Here is a 25,608-nt window from a genome sequence, read left to right as displayed (position 1 = left end):
TAATGCTATTGTTATGCACTTGCTTTTTTGGATTTCTCCTTACAAAGTTGAAGGGCCCATATTACATGGAGTACTCAGCCCCTCTAAAGTCCTATAGACTTTTGGGGCCCTGTTAAAGACATTAATGACTTAAGCCTAGCATATACCGGCTATGGCGCATCGTGTCATATCATCATATCAATACAATACACATCAAGTTAATAACAGCGACGTCACGCAGAGGCTCTGGGTTAGGGGCCCCCTGAGCTCATGGGACATGGAAACTCGCTGTTGGCCGTCATGGAGACTGGTTTCCGGTTGACGACCTGGTCCAGCACCTCTCCTCAAATCAGCTTTATGAACCTCTCCAGTCTGGATTTCGTCTTCACCACAGCACTGAAACTGCATTAGCTAAGGTAGTCAATGATCTATTATTAGCCTCTGACGCGGGCTCTATCTCTGTTCTGGTTCTTCTAGACCTAAGTGCAGCATTTGACACTGTGGATCATGAGATTCTCTTGGAACGTATGGAGAACTATGTTGGGATTTCTGGTACTTCACTTCAGTGGTTTAGATCGTATATATCTGATAGATCACAATATGTCCACTATGATGGTTGCTCATCCAGGAGCTCCACTGTAAAATACGGAGTACCACAGGGTTCAGTTCTAGGCCCTCTGTTATTTTCACTCTATATGTTGCCTTTAGGAAACATAATTAGAAGCTCTGGGGTAAATTTTCACTGTTATGCAGATGATACTCAGCTATTCATTTCCATAAAGCCTGGAGAATTTCCACATGCTATGGAAAAATGTGTTTCCGGGTTGAGAACTTGGATGACAGCAAATTTCCTTCTTCTTAATTCGGATAAAACCGAGGTTCAAATTTTCGGCCCTAAAAAATACAGAAATAATTTATCCAATCTGACCTTAAACTTAGATGGCGTCAAAGTATCTCAAAGCCAGCTGGTAAAAAAAGTAGGAGTCACATTGGACCCAGACCTTTCCTTTGAGTACCATATTAAACAAATCACCAGAATTGCATTTTTCCATCTATGTAATATTGCTAAAATACGAAAATTCCTCTCAAAGGATGATGCTGAAAAACGAATACATGCTTTTGTTACGTCCCGATTGGACTACTGCAATGTGTTGTTCTCTGGTCTCCCAATTACCTACTTGAAAAATTTACAGCGGGTACAAAATGCTGCTGCTAAACTATTGACAAAAACAAGAAAGTTTGATCATATAACCTCTACTCTTATCTATTTACACTGGCTCCCTATCCAAGCCAGAGCTGATTTCAAAGTTTTACTACTAACTTACAAATCTCTGCATGGATTGGCACCACTGTACCTCTCCGGTGTCCTTGCACCCTATTGCCCGGCAAGGACTCTAAGATCTCAAAATGCTGGCTATCTGGTAATACCCAAAATTAAGAAAAAAACTGCTGGAGGTAGGGCGTTCTCATATAGAGCACCTCTTCTCTGGAACAAATTACCTGTGTCAATTAAGGAGGCTAATACTGTTGACATTTAAAACTAGATTAAAAACGTTCTTGTTTAGTCAATTCTATGATTATTAAGGGTAAGTATGTGTGTACTTTCTATGTAAACCTGGGGTGTGCGTTTGCCTATATGTGTATCACATGTAACTTTTAAATTGTAATTTTATCTTATGTTCACAATGCCCATTCAGGTGTTACAAATAAAGTAAAACTGTTATTGTATATTGTTACTGTAATAGTTCCGTTGCTGTATATTGTTATAGTTTACTAGTTGGAGACAACGGGGTACTGGTTGTTTTCATCCTTATTCGTATAAATATAACCTATTTTAGAGTTGTTTCCCCCGGAATAGATTTCATGTTCCAACCGAGGGGGGCTGTCGCTGTCTTGGTGTGTGGGGCTGCATCAAATACCCTTTTAGCTTTGTTAAATTGCTGCACTAGTCCACACTTGACCGGTAGGGATCTCATTCTATTACAACTGTAACTGTTAGCTGCTCCTGGCATTCTCTAATCCCTGTTCTCCTCTCTCTGTCCCCTCCACACATCCCCTGTGGTGTGGGGGGTTTGAGCTGTCAGGACCTGCCTGGTCGTCGGTCTACCAACGCTGGACCAGGTCGTCAACCGGAAACCAGTCTCCATGACAGCCAACAGCGAGTTTCCATGTCCCATCCAATGTCTATAAAGCCGAACAATGGATTTTGGTGTTTCAAAACCCATTGACATTGTATGACTATGTTTAGCTTGTGTTCTGCTCCTCTCTCTTACCAACTGTCTCTGGAGGAGGGGATCCCTCTCTGAATTGCTCCTCCCAAGGTTTCTTCCATTTTTTCTCCCGTTGGGAGTTTTTCTGGGAGTTTTTCCTTGTCTTCCTAGAGGGTTTAGGTTGGTTGAGGGGCAGTTCTATGGGCGTATGTGAAGTCCTCTGTGACATGCTTGCGTGTAAAAAGGGCTTTACAAATAAAGCTTCATTTGTGGGTTGGCATGAGTGGGGCATTTCTGTCAGACTCATGTCAGTGTATGTGTCTACGTTTGAGGATTGTTTGTCTCCTTGTCCTCAAGTTGCAGCCTATATTTAAGAGCACTTTCACAACTTTTGATACTCCTTCATCTTGGCCCTGGACACTGTGGTACATTACCCTACCCTACGACAGAACACATCAATCTAATATAAAACTTCCTTTTGTCAATTCCCCAGCAACTTGGTTATTTGCACTGAAACCTCCAGAGGGCATCTACTAGTAGACGTATTAGTGACTCAAACCCAGCTGCTTGTCAAAGAAATTGTCCTCTCCAAGTTGGACTACTGCAACTCGCTGCTCGCTGGTCTCCCAGCATGTGCAACCCAGCCTCTTCAGAGGATTCAGAATGCAGCGGCCCGCCTGGTCTACAATCTACCCAGACGCTCCCACGTTACCCCGCTCCTCATCTCACTCCACTGGATACCCATCACGGCCCGCATCAGATTCAAGACCCTGGTACTGACCTTCCGAGCAGTGAACGGGACTGCACCCGACTACATCAAGTCTCTCCTGCAGCCTTACACCCCCACCCGCCACCTACGGTCTTCTTCAGACAACCGCCTGGTGGTCCCACCGCTCAAGACCGCCCGGTCCCAACACAAGCTCTTCTCCTGCCTGGCCCCCCAGTGGTGGAATCAACTCCCCACCTCCATCAGAGACACAGACCACCTTCAAGAGAAGGCTCAAGACGTACTTGTTCCGGGAACACAACGGTACTTAGGAATGGTTTACTGAACCCAATGCTAGTTTCCTCAGGGATCACAATGACTCTTGCTTAGAAACTTGCTCTTGTTGGTTAGTGGTAGCTGATTTAAACTGTTGTATTCAATTTTAGTTAATCTTAATCTTATTTTATTTTACTGTTGCTTGCTTTTCTAGGTACACTTGCACTTAGAGATTCATTCATCTTTTTTGGTTGTTCACAATGTGTGCTTCTTGATTTGGCTACCTGCAATGCTTTGGGGCCATCTTGTTGTTATTATCAGTCGCTTTGGATAAAAGCGTCTGCTAAATGAATAAATGGAAATGTAGTGACCAGTTTGAGTATTCAGATACAGGACATTCCTGATGCCACATTCCACAACATACTTAGCTACTACTATGCCTTACTACCATCAGACAGGAGATCTTATATCTGCTTGTCCTAAACTACTACGTAAATCACTGACTCCAGAAACCAAAAAACAACCCAAAGGTGTTGATCTGGTGAGAAGCATGTCTGGAACTGTGAGTGGGCCGGCCCCAGAATGTCGATCCCAGTTATGTTCCTTTTATTTTTAAGGGCTTTGTTTCATTGACTGGTAAGACTGAGAACCAGTGGACTGAGAACCAGCGGATTGAGAACCAGTGGAGATCCTACGGGAAACAGGCACAGCACGGTACCTAATCTTGTTGGATGCATTACCCGGGTCACAGGTAATGTTGCAGGGCATTGAGATGGGTTGTGTGCCAGTGCCTCTACAACATGTGCATGTAGTCTCCGATCTCGTTAGGGGTTTATTTTGTGTAGGTGTATAACCCGTGCTCCCTGTAAAGAGCATAGACTTACTTTTAAGAAATTACATTGCAGGTGGTAGGATGATGCTTATATTAGAGGTATTCCCTCAACTCTTCTTTGTCCGATGACCTGGCTAGTGAGTTCCCTGAGGACTTTCCGGCATGCGTCGTCATGTGCGCACAGTCTCGCCGGCTGAGTGATGTGTTAGGTTTGATGGAGTCAGTACTTTGTCCTGTGTTTACCACTGACAGCGTTCACTGTTCTAACCACCCGCTTGTCAGCACTCGGTCAGAAACCGAAAGAGGACTTGCCCATGGGAGAAGAGCTTGTGGGCAGCGTTTGGCTGTCAGTCGTGAACGGTTGATTAATTGCCAAATGTCTGACCCTTCCCTAATTAAATCTTTGACATTGACCAATTTTCCCATTCGGGCTAGCAAAAACGCTGTTAGGTTTCTAATGAGGAAGTGGACTAGTCGTACTGGGACTGTAGTGCAAATGTTGTCAAATAGTGATTCCTATGGAATACCGTCAGCACATGTTGACCCTCGCCCATGATGACGAATGGTTGGGTCATTTAGGTATAGGAAAAACATATGACAGGGTCCACAGACTTGATTTCATCTGGGCAAACTTGAATACCAATGTGGTTCAATATTGCAACATGTGTCATACCTGCAAGATAATAGGCAAACCAAACCAGCACATTCCACCAGCCCCACGTCATCCCATACCGGTGATTGGCAAACATTTGAAGAGGTGATAATCACTTGTGTTGGCCCTTTACCAAGAACAAGGACTGGTAATAAGTTTAAGCTAAGAATGATGTGTAGAGCTACGAGGTACCCTGAGGCTATCCCCCTTTGCAATATCACGTCCAAAACCGTAATAACAGCTCTTTTTAAGTATTTCTCTACTTTCGGTCGGCCCCATGTGATGCAGACAGATCAGGGATCCAACTTTCTCTCTAAGTTGTTTAAGCAGTTGAAGTTGTTGGCCATAGCACACAATGAATCTAGTGCCTAACATATGAAGAGTCAGGGATCCATGGAAGGTTGGCACCAAACCATGTCCATGTTGCATAAGTTTTGTTTTGACACCAAGAAAGACTGGGATGAAGGGGTGCCTTTCGTGTTGTTTGCTGTGAGGGAATCCGTGCAGGAGGCTCTTGGGTTCAGTCCTGCCAAGCTCATCTTTGACCATGCAGTCAGAGGTCCACTGAAAGTGATGAATGAACAGCTACTCACTCCTTTATCTGTTAGCCCTGCACCCAAAACTGTGCTGGAATAAGTGAGTTGTGTTTGTGAGTGGCTATGTGAGGCTCATACCCTAGCGAGGGAAGCAATTGCCACGGTACAGAAGGTCATGAAGGAGCGCTTTGACAGGAATGCAGTTTCCTCCAGCCCGATGTACCAGGCCACACAATGGTACTGGAGCATGACGTCAATGAGTTATTGATCGGTCTATTATATGGTCAGTGGCCGTTATGGCATGATTAGATGAGGACACTTACTTGCTAAACATTTCTGTTTGCAATTGAGAAGAAAAAAAAATTGGGCATACTGTCACTTCAGGTGCAAATGTTCTATCTAGTGCTGAAAACGATAAAAAAATTGTAATCGTGATTAATCGCATTAATGTCATAGTTAAATTGCACATTTTATCTATACTAAATGTCCTCGATTTATTTTTGTCAAATAATTTTTTTCTCATTTTAATGCTCTTATCAACATGGAGAAGTGGATCGGATTGCTTGGTGCAAATGTTTTTTTTCATTGAACACAACATTGCAATTGCCTGGCTTTGACGAGGGGGCGGAGAATTTGCATCAGCTGTGTGCTTGGCCATCAAGTGGTATTTCAGACTGGACGTGCTGCGATGATAGCTCAGTTCACAACGACAAAACACAAAGATCACTTTGGTCTTGTCAATGGAACCATTTGGCAACTTTTTTAAAGTAAACTTTCCATTCAGAATCTTATTGGCATCCATTTCGGTGTCTCGCGCTCGCCATCCACTCAAAACGTAACGTTAGCCTACTACTCTTTAGCCGGCTCACAAGCCCAAACAAGTGTGTGCGGTGTGCCTGTTGTTTTGTTTCCAGTCTAGCTAGATCCGGTGTGGTGTTGTCGTTTTTCTAACGTCAGTATTTGTTGCAACAGCATGTGAAAAAAACTACAAAGTTTGCTAGGCCAAAAAGAACTGTAATCGTGCGATAAAAAAATGTACGCCGTTAAAATGGGTTTGCGTTAACACTGTTAATAACGCGTTAAGCTGACAGCACTAGTTCGATCTATTTATAATTCCAGGAATCTGTCTGTGTATTTGTTCGTCATCAAATAAACTAAGCAACATCTTAATCACTGGCTGCATCATGGGCAAGGGCACTGCACTCGTCCTATCAATGTTCCGATGAGAAGATTAATGCAGCTGTATACCCTCTTGAGGCTGAAAGGTGAAAGCGCACCGGTGCCCCATCCCAAAATAATGTTTTGTATAGCATTTGTACACTATGGATTACAGCATAAGATCACATAAAAACAATCACAATGGCAGACAAATTAGATTATGGATACACGCCAACAAATCACCTGGATCAATGTATTTGAACTTGTGCTGAATAACTGCAATGATTCCGATGACAGTCACCACGGCAACACCAATCATCTGCAGACGGATGTCCAGCCATTGCATGGCGGCGTTGCTAAGGAACAGACAGCGCTGGTTCACATCTAGTCTGCGTTCATTCTCTTCCTCAAACCTGGAACCATGAGAAATATAAGATAACATATTACTGATAAATTCATGTATGTCGGCTGATCTGAAAATGTGCACTGTGCAGCCTTTTGGTCCATCCCAGTAATTCTATTCAAGGACTTAACTTATCAATTTACCTGTCTAAAAAACATCCTAAAGTACAAACCTTGTGGCACTGCCACTAGCCCGGATCATCTCTAGACCAGTGATAGTTTCTGAGAAGTGAGAGTACACTGGAGAGAGGGTGAGACTACACAGGCGTTTTAACTCTCTGGATGTGTAGCGGTAAAAACGTTGTGTGCGGTGGTAGACTAGGGCCAGGGGTAGCAGTGGCACTAGGACCCAGGGCAGACCATAGCTCATTACCACCAATACACCCAATACGCAAAAGATGTTGGCCAGCAGGATGTTGAGGACGAAGGGTAGAGAGTCATCTATGCTGTACATGTCAGAAGAGAAGCGGTTCAGGACTCTGCCCTGGGGTGTGGTGTCAAAGAATGCCATGGTGGCCTAGACATGCACACACATAAGGAGAATAAAGGAAAGGGGAATGAGTTTATGAGCAGTGACAATAAGCATTACTATCTTCACTATTACAAATTATAAGTTCATAATTATAAATAATAATACAATAATATACTATTATTTTGCGTTATATCATACATGTGAATAGAAAAGTGAAAATAGCATTTGCTGAAATTCTCACAAAATACAGTCAACGGTCATTTGTATCTAACTACCCCCAACATGACAAAATGAAAATCAGTTTGTATTAGCCATTGTGTTACCATAGACTGAACTCACCTTTAGGACTTGGTCCAAAACTCTGTTGTGGATAAGTGTAGCAGCACGGATGCCTCCATAGGCAAAAAGAAAGGCTCTAATTGCTGTAAAGACAGTGTTGGTGACGGCTATGCAACCATACACAGTCAGATAAAACTTCACCTCAGAACTTATGTTGGTCACAGTGCCAATTTCCATGTAAGCGACCGGGTATCTGGAAATACATACAATGCTCTCTATTAATTGTTCTCAAAGGCTGTATGTCAGTGGATACTCCATCTTAATGGAGGGAAGCTGTAAAGCTTCAATGACAAGCTAATACAAGCTATTAAAGGTCCCATGACATGCTGTTTTTGGATCCTTTTATATAGGCCTTAGTGGTCTCCTAATACTGTATCTGAAGTCTCTTTCCCAAAATTCAGCTTTGATGCAGAATTACAGCCACTACAAGCAGTCCCACAATGAGCTTTCCTTATGACGTGCCATTTCTGTGTCTGTAGTGTTAAATGCTATGAGGAGGAGAGAGGCGGGGCTAACTGCCATGCTTTGTTCATTTGAAAGCCATGTTGTCTCTTGAGGAAAAAACTATATTGCATTTGCAGGTCGTAGCTCGTTTTCTCATTGGCGGGCCAAATTCTCTGGGCGGGCAAAGCAGAAAAAGGGGAGTTAACCTTTCCTCTTATGACGACATAAGAGGAACATTTTCAAATCTGAGCGTTTGAGCTGTCATTTTCTCACAGGCGGAGAAGAATCATCTTATCAGTATTTCTAGCCACTGGGGGACCAAAGGCAGGCTAGGGGAACTAATTAATGTTAAATACCTCCTAAAGTGAAATGTTCATGTCATGGGACCTTTAAAGCATTATGCATGCATACACACTCATTCATTCTTGTGTTGCAAAGCTGTTAGTGCTCCAACTGTTTGCTAACCATGCCAAGATAAATACATACATTTAGTGTGTAATAAATTATTAACATTTGTGATTGAACTCACATTAGTCCTCCAGATAAGAACAGCAGATGCTGTGTACTGAAATCAGGTGTTCGAAGACTCAGACCAGATCCATTGCACTTCAGTTTGGAGATCCAGTGGGACAACCACCAGTCAGACACATTTTTTGAGCCTGGAGACAAGAATTTGGGAAATCAAATGGTAACATTTGAATTTTGTCAAAGAATAGATGTGGTTACTCTGCACTGTACCTGGTATATGCAGACTATTCCTTAACTCTGACCACTGCAATTTGGTTATACTTTACATTCTGTATAACAGCATCTGCTAAATAAAAATTGTAATTGTAATATAAGTTGAGTTCTGTCTTAGTTTTCCTCCCTTACTTTTCCACTCCCAAGAAGAAATTAGGGTTCCCTGACTCACTGACTCCTTGCACTTAACGGCCACCTTCATAAACAAAAGCTTTAGCCAGCTACACCAATTCTATAGGTTAGGTGGGCAGCTTTTATTCAAATGAAGTAAATCAACTTGTTACACCAGCATCAAGATGGAAGAGTAACATGACAAAAAATAAATTGATGTGGAGACAAGGAACATTTTGGGAAACATTTTGTAATAAACAACAAGTAGGTACTGTACCTTGCATGAAAAGAAGGGACAAAAAGATGGAGAACACCAGAACTCCACCCACGGACCTCCAGTAGGTGTGGTAAACCTTCCAGGACAGCCCACCCACCTGCTTCTGCTCATCCTCTGACAAGGAAGACTCCTCCACCACACATAGGTCAGTGGATGGACACTGTTCCTCCTCTCGCTCAATACCATCTGATTGGATTACAAATCAGTAATGTCATAGGTTTCGTAACATTCAATAATAAGAATAAAAACAATCCAGCTACTGTGTACTTTTTTCCTTTGCATTGCAGTCATTCTTTCGTTTCTTTGTCACTGCCTCCATCAAAGGAAGGATCTCTGCTGGTATGTCTGTTCAAAACCGAAAGGAAAGACATTTAGAAAAATATATTTGAATTCTAAAGTCTAAAGTCTCTTCACTCTAATTAACACTAGAAGCGCAGAGCTGGTTTCCCTACTTTTTGAGCAGTTAGGGGTCTGTGATAATAGTCGTAAAACTTTAAAGCTCCTTTGTTCATTAATAATGGACAGCCAGTGACTAGTTTAAGTAAGGTTTTGAGGTGCTGAAAGCTTTATGGGACGGTTTACCCCGGAGGATGGTTGGAGCATCTTTATGGCCTTCTATCTATACAGTGGGGATGTTGCTTTTACAGGAAGGGGAGACAAAGTTGAGTTCAAAGGATTGTAAGGTATTGCTGATGACTTGGGGGGTTGTTTGAAGTAGATTGGTTTAATTACTTTTGAGCTAGCTGACCCTTCTAAAAGGGACAGTTTACCATTTAGGGTAGATGCCTCCTTTAGCTTTATCCCCTCCTGACCTGGAATGAGATGTGACATCAAAGGAGCCTGGGACACCTGGGGGGTATTCCAGGTAGTGGGTTTAGTGAAAACTTTGAGTTTGTTAGCCCTGAAAAAAGGCATGCTCCGGGTTTTCCATTCCAGAAAGAGAAGTAACAAAAACTTTTGGTCAGTTTCCATGGTAACTTACTCTGTGAACCTAACCTGCTCGCGAGCAGGTTTTCCATGACAAATTCTGATAACGTTGGCAGATATGTGATATTCTTTCCTGGTTCCGCTGACCAATCTCGAACAAAATATAATTTGCTTAGTTATACGCCGGGAGAGGATTTTAAGACTGCGATTCGATGTGCTTTAATTCCTTAGTAAGGTTGGGTACCGAAACCCGGTTCCATTATCGAACCCGTTCCAACGCAACCAGTAGGAATCAGACCGTATTAGAACGCAAATTTCGGTTCCTAATTCCGGTTCCACTTGATGTGCCGACTGAAATATTTCCCCTCTGTCACTTCGAAATGGACGTAAAAATATCACACTTTCTCTGTAGTTTACCGTTAGCTACCGTAAATGTAGGCTACTTTTAAAATGCCATATTTACCCTGTGGGCTCACCAAAACAGACGTAAAATCATATTAACCATTCAATGCACATGATCGCTAGTAAACATATTACACTTGCTCTGCTAGTCTATCGTTAGCTAGCTAGCTTTTAGTGCATTTAAAATGTCTAAAGCGAAGCGGTAGAAAGTGTGGATCTATTTCACAGCCAAGGATTCCAACATCGCAAGACGCAACAAATGTTTCAAAACGATTAAGTGCAAAGGGAGAAGCACGTTGAATTGATTGATACATGCAGTGAAACACAAGATACTTCTTAAAGCAGAGAGTTGCACCGTGTTTGACATCAGTCCCTGGTCACGGGACAGCCCCAATTTGTCTGCCCTTTCAAACTCATACCAGTGTGTACAGGCTTCTTCAACACATCTGAGAGAGAGTTTTCTCCTGTGCAGGACATGCCCTAAGTCAGGAGAGGTGTCGTATCTTGCCAGAGAAGGCAAATATGGTCATTTTTCTGCAAAAGAACTGTTAAAGTTTGAAGCTTTAGTTAGCATACCAACTCAACATTTATTTTGTTCAGTGTTTCCTCTATGTTGATTTTCCTTTAAATTTCTGCCACCACGGTATCAGAAATAGGGCTGTATAAAAGGCCGTCTATCAGCAGTGATTGTGAGAGTGCATGTTGGAGAATAGCACGGACATGTTCTTCACACCGCAGTTGAGATTGTGTGCGTCCTGGAGAACTGTCGTATAACTTATGTTGTCAGTTCATTAGGATTACTCCATCAAGAGGAACCTAATTGGAATTGTTGATATTATTAGGGTTCCTCCGGTAGGAATTTGAGCCCATCACAACACTCCGATCATCTGTTTAGCGAGACTGTGTAAACGACTGCAAAACAAGCCAGGTTTACCATAGTAGCTAGCTACTTGTAGTCTACCCATGGTATAGATAACTCTAATGGTCATCTCTAATGAAGTAAATTGATGGTTCAGGTGGATCACTTGCCTGTTGCACAAATTAATTTAAGTAACCTAAGCCAGGACACATCTCCACTGATGCTAGGCATGATTTGAAATTCCCTTCCATGACAAGTTATGGCACTCCAAACAACCTTGAAAAAAAAACTATGAGTACATAGTACATAGATATTGCATTATACATTTAATTATAGTCATCGTCACATCACCAGCATTTACGCTGCGTCTTGTTTTCGTCACTGATAAAGTTTCGTTGACAACGATATTTAGTCATAATTTTTGTTGACGAAAGCAACACTAGAAGTACCACAAACAATTTCACCTTGGTGTGTCAAAATATGATTGAATTAGAGCAGTTTCAACACTGGCTGAATCTAACAATGCTTACCACAGGAGAAACAGCTTACTTTTTTATACAGTAACTGAACTGACAATATTCAACACTTGAGAATAGCTCAATGGGCTGGGATGGTGACCTGTAAAAGGTAGTAGGTTGGAATCCAGCCATTATCTTTTGGCCTGTCATCATTTTGATTATCTGTTTACATAAACAGGATGACATTCTGAAATACCATGCACAATTTCATGCAATTTCACCTTGAAATGTCAACCGTTTCTTAACCTTGGTCCCAAAGCTGAGCTAATACTCTGCCCTTTCTATTCATACAATCTCAAGAGAGGCAAGAGAGACTGACTTGTTACCTTATGCTCATGACTTCAAATCCCTGTTCAGCCTATTGTTGTTGGCCAAACATGAAGTAGTTTTGCTCTCGTTGTCCAAGTCTCGATCTTCTAAAGTGTACATGTTTATAATATTTTGCCATTTTGCAGAGGAACCCGCATCGCTGCTTGCAGCTATATTTATTTTTCTTCTCCTTGCGCAACAATAACTCAACATGCTATTGGTAACTATTTTCTAATTTGCAACAGTGATACTACATCCAAGTGGGTACCCCCACACCAAATATGGGACACATTCGACTGTAGGGGGCGCCACAGGCCACACCTTAAAGTCCTATTTTCAAAGTGATGGCATGTCCACCCCATTGCTCCAATTCTTCTGACTTGGTGAACATGACTTATTTCACATGGGGAACAAAAAAGCCTCAAGGACCCATAAGGTCCGCCATGATGGATTTTCCTGTACAGTGATAATTTGGGAAAACCTACAAAATTCCTCTTCTCTTGAACCAAAGGACACCAATATCATTGATGTATTTAAAAATGTTACTGAAGCCAGTTGAATCAAATACAAAATGGCTGAAAGGGGTGTTCTTATGTAAATGTCCACATTGCCTCAATATGTTTGTGTCACTAAATCAAATGTCGGCAGCCCCAAGACTAGTACTGTAAAACGTTGAGAAATTTGGCATGTTGAAATTGCAGCACATAATTCCCGCAATATGAATTTCAGAAATGTGTATTTCTGGATCAAAATAATTCACGTTTTTTAAATTTGGGTAAAAATAATTCAGATATGACATATTCAACAGCAAAATATTTAAGTTTTATGAAATTTGACACAAATATTTCAGATCTAACCCTCATATTCAAATTCAGATACTTTTGTCAGCTTTCTAGCTACATAGTAAAGCTGCAATCAAATCCTGTTTACATAAAATAAACCTGCTCCCAAGCAGGTTCAAGCTTAAGGACCTGACTGCAAGTCCAGGATGAGTTTCGAAGAACCGAACAATCCAAGATAATAAATTGTCAACAATCAAATCCAGCTAACTGACTAAGCGACGTACGGAGAACGGGCCCCTGAACTCAGCATTTGTTGATTGTTGTTGTTCATTTTACATCGCTATGCACAGAGAGTGCGATGGTGCGTGAGAGAGAGAGTGTGAGAGAGAGAGTGTGAGAGAGAGAGAGAGAGAGAGAGAGAGATGGTGACCCTTACAGTCCGCCATGTACGGCGGCAAAATGTTTTTCAACATTTTGAAAAACATACAAATATCTTTGTATGAACCATGACTACAATTGACTTAAAATGTTGTATGCGTAGGCCACATATGTAGTTATGCGAGTTTGAGACCACAATAGCTATGGAAATGCATGTCTGGGTGAAGTCCATTTTAAATTGTTTGCAATGTTGAGGAGGAACCCGCCATTGCTGCCTGCAGCTATATTTGAAATTGTATTTTGTCTTTTTATTGCCTAAAAATAGAAATCCAACAACAAGTATTTTTATCGGTTATTGTTCCTACAATTCACTTAAGACCATGTACCGTCCTGTAACTGGTGTTTCAGCAAATGTATTTAAAGATTGTAGGGGGTGAATGTTGGCCAAACAACCAAAACTAATTCACCTATGGTTTGAAGGAAGATGGGAAACTGAACACTTTATTAAAATTAACCATATAATGCCAATACCAATGGAATTAGTTATTTGACTCTACAGGTTTAATCAGAGCAAGAATGGTCAAAGTAAGGTTAAATAGAATAATCATTTAATCATATTGCAAATGAATGAAATCAATGAAGGTTAATTCCTACCTACTCGACCATGATTATTGTAAACCAGAGATAGAAAGCAAGAAGTGAGGAAGGAGGACTAGGACAAGCCAGAGCTGAGGAGAAGGCCTCAGGAGATCAAGAATCCACAGAACAATGCTTCACAATTCCTTTTATACTCAAGAACAACCAATCAAACCACAATCTTGAACCTTACATCAACATATGACTAGCAATGCTACCATCAAGTTGAGACTCCATCCAGTAAAACTAAAACATTTTCTCATCATGGCTCAAACCTAGCCAAATTTGCAATGGTTGGCAAGCAAGCTAGCTCTGACTAAAGTATTAGCTACAGTTTACACTTTCCTACAGTTTACCTATGCCGAAAATTACAACCCAAAGTTATATATTAACCTAACAGATTCAGGGCTTTTGAGAATACATGTGGGGCTCAAGTCCCAGAAGCCCAAAAAGGTACAGGCCATGGGTAGAGCGCGCCCATGGCCTGCACGGATACTTTCACCTTTCTATCTCGGACTGGACTGCATCATCACAGAAAACTCTACTGTGTTGGCGCATGCAGCTTGTGAAATGAGGGACTTGTAGTCTAATAATTCCAGTGTTTCCTCTATGTTGATTTTGCTGTGGCGGCCCGCCAGTGTATCGGTTCAGGCACAGTTTAAGCACCGGTAACATTTTAAAAGTAAAAAATAACAATACCCAAATCAACAAATGACCCCTGCTCGGCGCTTCTAGTGTTACGTGAAAATGTATGAAAAAAAAAAATGTCTATAGACATTAATAGATATTACCAATTTTTATGATGGTCCCTTTGTCCATAAGAATCACCATATCAGCTTTGTCCACAAACTCAATGCGGTGAGTGCAGAGGATTCTGGTCTTCCTTCGGAGTATTCCCAAAACACATTTCTCCATCAGGTGGTGGGCCACGTTAGTATCAACAGCTGCCAATGGATCGTCAAGGAGGTAGATGTCCTTCTCCTAGTGTGTGTAGAACAGACAATGAGAACATATATAATGTTTGGAATAACATGCTATTTAGTTTGTTCTTCTTTTATCTTGTTTCATTTGATTAAATTATTTAAGGGGGCGATTGATTGCGAAACCGATTTTACGATTTTTATAGTTGAAAAATGACAGTTTGGTGTGTAAAATAGACATACAGTGAACCTCAAAGTACATTGAAACCTCTTTCCTATTAAAATTTCACTTCTCACTACTATTTTGAAACTGCAACTTCCAAACACTAGCGTTTGAAACAGTGCAACTTGTGACGTCACAAGTTGCAGCATCAACTTCGTCACGCCTCAAAATGTACATTTACCCCCCCTCTGGTTTTCTGGTCCAGGAACATGAACGAAGGTCGCGTAGATCTCTGACACTGTTTTAGCTAGCTGCGCACTGCTCCGTACTTCCACAGCAATTACAAATAAGAAAGTTAATACGTTTTCAAGATATTGAAAATGGAGCACCATAAATGCAGTGTTCCAGGCTGTACCGGGAATCCTGACACTTTTCACCATCTTCCCACAGAACAAGACACTCGATGGGCGTGGCTGATGTTTTCCTATGAGAAGATCCCTGTGTAGTTCGACACATTTATTCATTTGCTCGAACCATTTCACCAAAGACAGTATTTAATGAAAACCTTGGACAATTTAAAGAAAGATTTGCTAAGCTGCTGTTGCTGAAAAGAGGTGCTGTTCCAACCGTATGTATACAGGATACGTTAGCATTGCTAATAACTGTTACCGACAAAATCATACTACAGCTTGCGGTTGTGATGAACATAAGGTCGGAACGCACCTCTTTTCAGCAACAGCTTCATAGTAAATCCTGCTTTACATTGTCCCAGGTTTTCAAAACCATCCTTGGTGAAATGGTTTGCGCAAATGTGTCAAGGGTCGAACTGCACAGGAATCTTCTACGCTACGGTATAAACAAACATCAGCCATGCCCGTCTAGTCCATTTTAGCTAGTAGGGCTGTCCCCACTCAGTTGACTAGTCAATTTTCTGGTCAATATGCTCTTGGTCGACTAAGATCGTTTTAGTCAAGCTGCCGTATGGCAGTGTGAGATCTGATTCCCGCTTGTGTCATCATTGCTGAATTAAGTAAATGTTCTACAGAAATTGTAGATTATATTATTTAGACAAATAAAGCAACTCAAAAAATATATGATTTAAAAGAAAAGGTGTTACTATTTCCCCTTTCGTTAATCTGCGCTTTGTTTTGGTATTTTGCACACGGCACAGGCACAATTGGCTGCAGAACTACAAATTCTGCCATAGCCTACTTTGTCGGTGTTATTAGACAAAATGGCAAATAAATCTGTGGTCTGGCAGCATTTAATTAAAGGTGACATGACATGCTGTTTTTGGATGCTTTTATATAGGCCTTAGTGGTCCCCTTATACTGTATCTGAAGTCTCTTTCCCGAAATTCAGCCATGGTACAGAATTATAGCCACTACAAGTAGTCCCACAATCAGCTTTCATCAGAACGCGCTGTTTCTTTGCCTGTAGCTTTAAATGCTAATGAGGAGGAGAGGGGCGGCAACATGCGCTAATGTTTACAACGGATGTATCGATGGCTCGTAGCCCCCGTTGTTGTAAAATGCCTCGAATTTAGCCATTCTCATCTGATCACCCTGGTTTGCAGAGGTGCACACACAGTCATTTCAATGTAGAGAAAGGCGAATATCGCGCACGCCATAACACCAACAGCATAACGGTTATCCAAATGACAAAGAAGTGTACAACACTGGCATTACAGCGTTTGTATTCACACACACACTTGATGCCGTTTATCTTTACGTTAGCAACAGTAACTCAGCTGTTAGCTGCAGAGCTAATGTACCAGCCGCATTCTAAGGGTAGCAAGCTAGGTAACCATATACAGTAAAGCAACAAAATTATATAGCTTTAGTTAACTTACTTGTCCAAGGTTTGTAGCTTGACCACGGAGATTTAGTAATGATCCAGAATTTAATTGCATCAAGGCCAGCTTTGTGTTGGTTCAAGTTGAGGAAACAGTAGTGGCTGAAATGTTTGGCGCAGACATGCACAACTTTGGGAAGTTGTGTCGGCGCATTTCCAGCGAAAATAAAATTGAGATATTGGTTGTGCAGAGGCTCGGATGAAGGAATTAAATAAAGACTTGTGCTTGCATTTGTACATCCAAGCACTGAGCAACTGTTGTGCTTCATTTGTTTGCTCGCCATGATGTCTCTCCAGGAAAAACCGATATCGCATTGCACGGTGGTAGCTCAGTTTCTCATGGGCGGGCCAGATGAACTGGGCGGGCAAAGCAGAGAGAGGGGAGGTAACCTTTCTCTTATCTACGTCACTTGGAGGAGATTTTCAAACAGAGCGTTTGAGCCTTCATTTTGTCAAAGGCGGTGAAGAACACCCAGGGCTTTGTTTAGACCTATCGAAAATTCTAGCCACTGGGGGACCAAAGGCAGGCTAGGGGAACTCATATTAATGTTAAATAACCTTATAAAATGAAGTTTTCATGTCATGTCACCTTTAAAGTACATTTACATTTACAAAGTACCGGGCGACTCGAAAAACGTTGAATGCAAACTCTGCCAACAACGGTTTATTTTTCATAGTTCAACGTTGAATATGATGTAGCCTACCACCTGAAAAACGTAAGTTGGCCTAGCCCTACTTATCTCATGCTAACGCGCTGGGTTGAAAAATGAATATGCCTATTATAAGATCCAAATCAAATGACATTATCTTCTCCGGCCAAGACAACAAAATCTTTCTCTGTTGCACCGTTCCCCACTCAGCTTCTACGCAAGTTTGCATGCTGCAAGTTCAAACGCGCTCTGATGATTTGCATTTAAACAAACAACATTTTTTTCCCCTCCCCGAGTCACCACCTTACCGCGGTGGAGGGGTTTGCATGTCCTTGTGATCCTGGAATCTATGTTGTCGGGGGCTTCATGCCCCTGGTAGGGTCACCCAAGGCAAACAAGTTACAGGCAAAGGACCAGACAAAGCGTGGCTCAAAAACCTACCATGAAGAAAACAATAGTTCTCAGTTGCCCCTGCCGCTGGAAGCGGGTCACCGGGGCTCCCCCCTGGAGCCAGGCCCGGGGCTGGGGCTCGATGGCGAGCGCCTGGTGGCCGGGCCTTTTCCCATGGGGCCCGGTCGGGCTCAGACCGAAGAGACAACGTGGGACCCTCTTCCAGTGGGCTCACCATCCACAGGAGGGGTCATGGGGGCCGGGTGCAGTGTGAGACGGGTGGCAGCTGAAGGGGGGGGCCTTGGCGGTCCTATCCTAGGCTGCAGAAGCTAGCTTTAGGGAAGTGGAACGTCACCTCGCTAGCGGGAAAGGAGCCTGAGCTGGTGCGCGAGGTAGAGAGATTCCGGCTAGATATAGTCGGCTTCGCTTCGACGCACAGCATAGGCTCCGGAACCAGTCTCCTTGAGAGGGGCTGGACTCTCTTCCACTCTGGAGTTGCCCTTGGTGAGAGGTGTCGAGCTGGGGAATACTTGTTTCCCCTCGGATCGGCGCCTGTACATTGGGGTTCACCCTGGTGGATGAGAGGGTAGCCTCCTTCGGGTGGGGGGACGGGTCCTCACTGTCGTTTGTGCTTACGCACCAAGCGGCAGCTCAGAGTACCCACCCCTTTTTGGAGTCTCTGGGGGGGGTGCTGGAAAGCGCTCCTCCCGGAGATTCCCTCGTCCTCCTGGGGGACTTCAATGCTCATGTGGGCAATGACAATGAGACCTGGAGGGGCGTGATTGGGAGGAATGGCCCCCCCGATCTGAACCCGAGCAGTGTTTTGTTGTTGGACTTCTGTGCTAGACACGGCTTGTCCATAACGAACACCATGTTCAAACATAAGGGTGTCCATACAGTGCCTTGCGAAAGTATTGGCCTCCATTGAACTTTTTGACCTTTTGCCACAGTTCAGGCTTCAAACATAAAGAAATAAAACATTTATTTTTCATTTGTTTATCAACAACAAGTGAGACACAATCATGAAGTGGAACGAAATTTATTGGATATTTCAAACTTTAACAAATCAAAAACTGAAAAATTGGGCGTGCAAAAGTATTTGGCCCCTTTACTTTCAGTGCAGCAAACACTCAGAAGTTCAGTGAGGATCTCTGAATGATCCAATGTTGACCTAAATGACTAATGATGATAAATAGAATCCACCTCTGTGTAATCAAGTCTCCGTATAAATGCACCTGCTGTGTGATAGTCTCAGAGGTCCGTTTAAAGCGCAGAGAGCATCATGAAGAACAAGGAACACACCAGGCAGGTCCGAGATACTGTTGTGGAGAAGTTTAAAGCCGGATTTGGATACAATAAGATTTCCCAAGCTTCAAACATCCCAAGGAGCACTGTGCAAGTGATATATTGAAATGGAAGGTGTATCAGACCACTGCAAATCTACGAAGACCCGGCCGTCCCTCTAAACTTTCAGCTCATACAAGGAGAAGGCTGATCAGAGATGCAGCCAAGAGGCCCATGATCACTCTGGATGAACTGCAGAGATCTACAGCTGAGGTGGGAGACTCTATCCATAGGACAACAATCAGTCATATACTGCACAAATCTGGCCTTTATGGAAGAGTGGCCAGGAGAAAGATATTTCTTAAAGATATCCATAAAGTGTCATTTAAAGTTTGCCAAAAGCCACCTGGGAGACACACCAAACATGTGGAAGAAGGTGCTCTGGTCAGATGAATCCAAAATCTGACTTTTTGGCAACAATGCAAAACGTTATGTTTGGCGTAAAAGCAACACAGCTCATCACCCTGAACACACCATCCCCATTGTCAAACATGGTGGTGGCAGCATCATGGTTTGGGCCTGCTTTTCTTCAGCAGGGACACGAAAGATGGTTAAAATTGATGGGAAGATGGATGGAGCCAAATACAGGACCATTCTGGAAGAAAACCTAATCGAGTCTGCAAAAGACCTGAGACTGGGACGGAGATTTGTCTTCCAACAAGACAATGATCCAAAACATAAAGCAAAATCTACCATGGAATGGTTCACAAATAAACATATCCAGGTGTTAGAATGGCCAAGTCAAAGTCCAGACCTAAATCCAATCGACAAACTGTGGAAAGAACTGTAAACTGCTGTTCACAAACGCTCTCCATCCAACCTAACTGAGCTTGAGCTGTTTTGCAAGGAGGAATGGGCAAAAATTTCAGTCTCTCGATGTGCACAACAGATAGACATACCCCAAGCAACTTACAGCTGTAATCGCAGCAAAAGGTGGCGCTACAAAGTATTAAGTTAAGGGGGCCAAATACTTTTGCACGCCCAATTTTTCAGTTTTTTATTTGTTACAAAAGTTTGAAATATCCAATAAATTTCGTTCAACTTCATGATTTTGTCCCACTTGTTGTTGATTAAAAAAAAAAATATATATATTTTTTTTTTTATAGCTTTATGTTTGAAGCCTGAAATGTGGCAAAAGGTCAAAAAGTTCGGGGGGCGGGGACATAGAGTCCGAAAGGGCCGTGTTCTGGGCCTCCATTGTTGAAGCGGCTGACCGGAGATGCGTCCGCAGTGCATGTCGCAGCGGTAACCCTCGAACCCGTTGGTGGACTCCGGAGGTGAGGCATGCCGTCAAAGAAGGAGGCCTATCAGACTATTGGCTGGTAGGACTCCAGAGACAGCTGATGTGTACCAGGCGGAATTCATCTTCGGCGGTTGCAGAGGCCAAAAACCGGGCATGGGAGGAGTTCGGCGAGGCCATGGAGAATGACTTCCGAACAGCTTCAAAAAAGTTATGGACCACCATCCGGCGACTCAGGAGGGGGAAGCCGTGCTCTGTCAACACTGTATACGGTGGGGATGGTGCGCTACTGACCTCGACAGGGGACGTCCTGGATCTGTAGAAGGAATACTTCGAAGACCTCCTTAATTCCACCAACACGCTTTCCGACGTCTGGGGACATTGGGGGGGGCCTTCTATCTCTGGGGCTGAGGTCGCCGAGGTGGTTGAAAAGCTCCGCGGTGGTAGGGCCCCTGGGGTGGATGAAGTCCGCCTGGAGTTCCTTAAGGCTCTGGATGTTGTAGGGCTGTCTTGGTTGACACGACTCTGCAACATCGCGTGGACATCGGGGACAGTGCTTCTGGACTGGCAGACCGGGGTGGTGGTTCCCCTCTTTAAAAAGGGGGACCAGAGGGAGTGCTCCAACTTTAAGGATCACGCTCCTCAGCCTCCCTGGGAAAGTCTATTCAGGGGTCCTGGAGAGGAGGGTCTGTCGGATTGTCGAACCTCGGATTCAGGAGGAGCAATGTGGTTTTCGGCGTGGCCGTGGAACAGTGGACCAGCTCTGTACACAGGGCTCCAGACTGCGCATTTTGCGACCAGTTTTTGAGACAGTGTGAGCATTTTTTACAAACACTCGCGCATGTGCGACCTACACATTTTGAATTCATTGGGTGTGCACGTTAGCAACAACGCATAGATACGACGTTCTAGTCAGACAGCGATATCAGTGTTCCTTTTGTATTAGTACCGTAGCTAAAAGTCTAGGAAAGTTAAGGCTATTTTTCACTAGGTACCTATAAACCTAGCTAAAAGTCTCTGAAAGTTTAGGCTATTTTTCGCTAGGTTCCTACGAACGTCGTAATCTGCCAGACAAGTGGGTTCCCCTTCGTACTTTTGGTGAGTAGTTTCACGAGCCATTGTTACCTGGCGTCATGGAGCCTACCACTAAATACTTATTTAGCACTAGCGTTGCTACTGTATCCCTGCCTGTGTTTGAGCTGTTGCACTGTTATATTCAGCAAGTATTGTGTGCATCATACATTTAAGTCATTTAGCTAAGACTTGCATGTACAGTACATAATGTCACATTAAATAATGTATTTAAACTCAAGCTTATATGTTGTTTTCGCTGTATATCAGTTGTAAAAATGACAGTAAAAAAACTGACCTATCTGCAACCGACGCAGGCACACCCCACAATTTCCCCAGAAATTGTCCCAGGGGCGATTCTAGGATCAGACCTTTAGGGGGGCTCAGCCCCTAATGAGAATGTGACATGAATACAGTGCCTTGCAAAAGTGCTAAACGAACCCCCTTGCTCATCCATAATTTCACTGGATAACAATTGATACATTTATGTATTATTATGCAAAATATTGGATGAAAACACCAAGGATGTCCCTTTCTTCATTAACTACCAGCATCAAATGATAATAAACAATATCTTTTAAAAATATGTTATTTTTAGGGGTGCTGAGATTAAATGTAGGGGTGCTTGAGCACTCCTAAAAGGGTTCTAAACCATTGCCACTAAATTGTATCCTCTCTAGTTACATTAATAAATGCATTGCAGGTCAATATAAGGTGTGCCCCTAAATGTTCTGCTTGCGCTCCTAAAATTTTCAGTCAGGGGCTACTGTGCTCCTAGTAAAAACAGTTAGTCCGGAGCCCAGGTACCCTCCGCAAAGTCCTGGAGGGTACATGGGAGTTTGCCCAACCAGTCTACACATGTTTTATTGATTTGGAAAAGGCGTTCAACCGTGTCCCTTGGGAGATCAGGTGGGGGGTGCTCCGAGAGTACAGGGTACCAGATTCCCTGATCGGGGCTGTCCGGTCCCTGTACGACCGGTGCCAGAGTTTGGTCCGCATTGGCGGTAGTAAGTCGAACTTGTTCCCGGTGAGGGTTGGACTCCGCAAGGGCTGCCCTTTGTCACCAAGGATCGGGTCGCTGCTTTTTGCAGATGATATGGTCCTGTTGGCTTCATCAGGCCACGACCTTCAGATCTCACTGGAGCGGTTCGCAACCGAATGTGAAGCGGCCGGGATGCGAATCAGCACCTCCAAATCTGAGGTCATGGTTATTGACCGGAAAAGGGTGGAGTACAATATCCGGGTCGGGGAGGAGATCTTGACCCAAGTCAAGAGTGAGGGAGGGAGGAATGGAGCGCGAGATCGACAGGCGGATCGGTGTGGCGTCCGCAGAGATGCGGGCTATGCATCGGTCCGTCGTGGTGAAGAAGAAGCTGTGTCGAAAGGCGAAGCTCTCTATTTACCAGTCGATCTACGACCCTACCCTCACCTATGGTCACGAACTATGGGTAGTGACCGAAAGTACGAGATCGCGAATACAAGCAGCCGAAATGAGCTTTCTCCGCAGGGTGTCCGGGCTGTCCCTTAGAGGTAGGGTGAGAAGCTCAGTAATCCGGGAGGGGCTCAGAGTAGAACCGCTGCTCCTCTGCGTCGAGAGGAGCCAGCTGAGGTGGCTCGGGCATCTGATCAGGATGCCTCCCTGGTGAGATGTTCTGGGCACGTCCCACTGGGAAGAGGCCCCGGCGAAGACACAGGACAGCCTGGAGGGACTATGTCTCTAGGCTGGCCTGGGAACGCCTCGGGGTCCCCCAGGAAGAGCTGGTGGAAGTGGCCGGGGAGAGGGAAGTCTGGGCCTCCCTGTTTAGGTTGCTGCCCCCGCGACCCGACCCCCGGATAAGCGGCAGATGACGACAACGACAAACAATATTTTTAATTTGTAGTACATTGTAAGAGATACTAAATACTATCGGCATTCGGTTACAACATGACTGGTGATACTAGTCTTATCATTAGTAGGCTATTAGCGGCTGAATCTGTAATGTCCAGCAGGCATTGAGTCAGATTGTGTAAATGTTTGTACGTTTTAGTCGAGTCTCGGTCGACCAAAGAAAATCTTAGTCGGGGACAGCCCTATGAGCTAGTCTCTAGCTCATCTGCTTTTTATTAACGCTGATTTGCAAGGAATGCAAGAACAGCTAGATAGCGAAAACACTTAGACTGTAAGCATGTAAACTAGTTTAGCTTGCTAACGCAGGAGCATAGGTAGAATGTGTGATGATTTAGCCTAGTTTATTGGATATGGGGATAACGTTATTTCATGTTCCTGACTGTGTCCCATTCAAATAAATAACCTGTGGTCATGTAAATCTACAATTCTAGATACATACATGTCCAGATCAATTTTTCAGCAAGATAGCTAGAGCTAACTGAAGCGGAGTTGGATCACAATGGATGTTTGTTTGCTAAGCTGTAGTGCTACGTTACCCACCTAAGGCAATCCTGTTTGCTTCGAGAACAGAAGTGGAAACAACAAACCTAATCATTTGAAATGATATCTCGTCAATCCGTTGAAAACAGTGTTGTGTAGACACAATAGATCTATTTGTACGTTTTTATTTCAAGTCTCCACCTTCGTTGTTTCAGTGAGTGCTGTGGCCGTGTTGCGTCTTTGCGCCGCAGCTTCACTTGTTGTAAACCAGCGCACAGCTCATCTATTTATTTATGAGCATACCATAAAAGGAGAAAAACGTTTTTCCCCGGGAAAATGTCACTGGATGTATCAGGGGCCATTTTCGGCCCAACCAATATTATATACCCTATTCGGAGACCTTAAGGAACAGTGTGAAATACCCCAAAAACCCAGTCAATCACCCCTATAAGACTTTTGGTGAGTACGTACCATGTAAACTGCCCTGGCCAATGCTAAACGAGCCTTCTGTCCTCCACTTAAAGTCACTCCATTCTCTCCTACTTCTGTTCTGTCACCATTCGGCAAAATCTGAAAATATATGCATTTATTTAGATAGGAACCAGCTATATCTATATTGCTACATTGTTGCACTTAACTGCATTGGCAATACAAACTTTGTTTATAGTTAATGCGTCACTCATTTAAAAATGTCCCTGGAAGTTTCTTAGAAAGACTTCAGGCGTATTCTCAAAAATAATGTTGTGTTCTAGGTATGGTATAGCTCAGTGATTAAAGCATGCAAGGTAGAGACAGAGGATCAAGAGGTCGCAGGTTAAAATCCCACTCTGTATAGTGATTTGGATAAAAAGCGTCAAACTACTTAATACATTACAGACTTAATTTACTCAGTATGTTGGAACACATCACATTAAAATACAAGGATGCACAGACAACATTAAAGCTAGCCTGAGATCTATTACATAGATATTTTACTGACGGTCTTTGGTATTCTGGGTGCATCTTACGTTGAGGTCATCTGTGAGTGCGCAAGCTTCAATCACAGCCTGGTAGTAGATGCTGTTATAGCTCCTTCCAAATAGGATGTTGTCCCGCACTGTTGCATGTTGGATCCAGGGCTCCTGGGTGGCCAGACCAAACCCATCTTCTCTTCCTTGGACATACACAGCTCCTCCACACCTTCAGACGTTTATGAAGAATTACATTTACAAACACGTGGGTTCACCACCTACGCTTGACATGGTTTTTTTTTTTAACCAATATTTAATGACTGGAAATTTATCAAGCAAATATCTGATCCCCAAATTTGTGATAAGGTGTTACTGCAGAAGGCACATGGACCTGGACGTTTGTTTGGGAAGTGAGTATCGTTATTGGCACTCAGAAATAAAGCACAAGCATAAATGGCTCCCTTTTCCACTCCCATACCAGCTACCACAGGTGGAAGTTTAGGGATGGGTACCAAAACCCAGTATTAAACTGGCCTCGGTACTAAATTATGAAAGACCGTAGTATTGATAAGCTCTGATGCTATCGGTTCTGCTTTCGGTACTGGAGAAATTAAGAATATATTTCCTATTCATTATTGTAAAAAAAAAATTCTCACCAACCATTTCAAATTTGAAAGAATATTAAGACATCTGCATTTTGGTTATTTGCAAT

General features: G+C 43.2%; 1 protein-coding gene across 5 annotated transcripts in view; it reads right to left on the bottom strand.

Annotated features, from left to right (window-relative positions):
* The window catches only part of abcc10 (ATP-binding cassette, sub-family C (CFTR/MRP), member 10), a 125,699-nt gene that overhangs the window by 17,620 nt on the left and 82,471 nt on the right, over positions 1–25,608 (bottom strand). For 3 of the 5 annotated variants that reach the window (XM_084685740.1, XM_084685741.1, XM_084685743.1), the window contains exons 8-16: positions 24,954–25,125; positions 24,418–24,516; positions 14,738–14,927; positions 9,403–9,480; positions 9,136–9,321; positions 8,536–8,665; positions 7,563–7,755; positions 6,925–7,268; positions 6,593–6,762 (exon numbers count right to left, since the gene is read on the bottom strand). In XM_084685740.1, the coding sequence (XP_084541866.1) occupies positions 6,593–6,762; positions 6,925–7,268; positions 7,563–7,755; positions 8,536–8,665; positions 9,136–9,321; positions 9,403–9,480; positions 14,738–14,927; positions 24,418–24,516; positions 24,954–25,125 (1,562 nt within the window). Of the gene's footprint in view, positions 1–2,252; positions 2,357–6,592; positions 6,763–6,924; positions 7,269–7,562; positions 7,756–8,535; positions 8,666–9,135; positions 9,322–9,402; positions 9,481–14,737; positions 14,928–24,417; positions 24,517–24,953; positions 25,126–25,608 lie in introns of all 5 variants that reach the window. The other 2 variants (XM_084685744.1, XM_084685742.1) reach the window with 2 other exon arrangements.

This window comes from Hypomesus nipponensis, chromosome 21, assembly GCF_054491055.1.
Source record: "Hypomesus nipponensis isolate SF chromosome 21, ASM5449105v1, whole genome shotgun sequence".
NCBI classification, from domain to species: Eukaryota; Metazoa; Chordata; class Actinopteri; order Osmeriformes; family Osmeridae; genus Hypomesus; species Hypomesus nipponensis.
The sequence above is the reverse complement of the archived record's forward strand: the minus strand, read 5'-3'. Positions and strand labels throughout refer to the sequence as shown.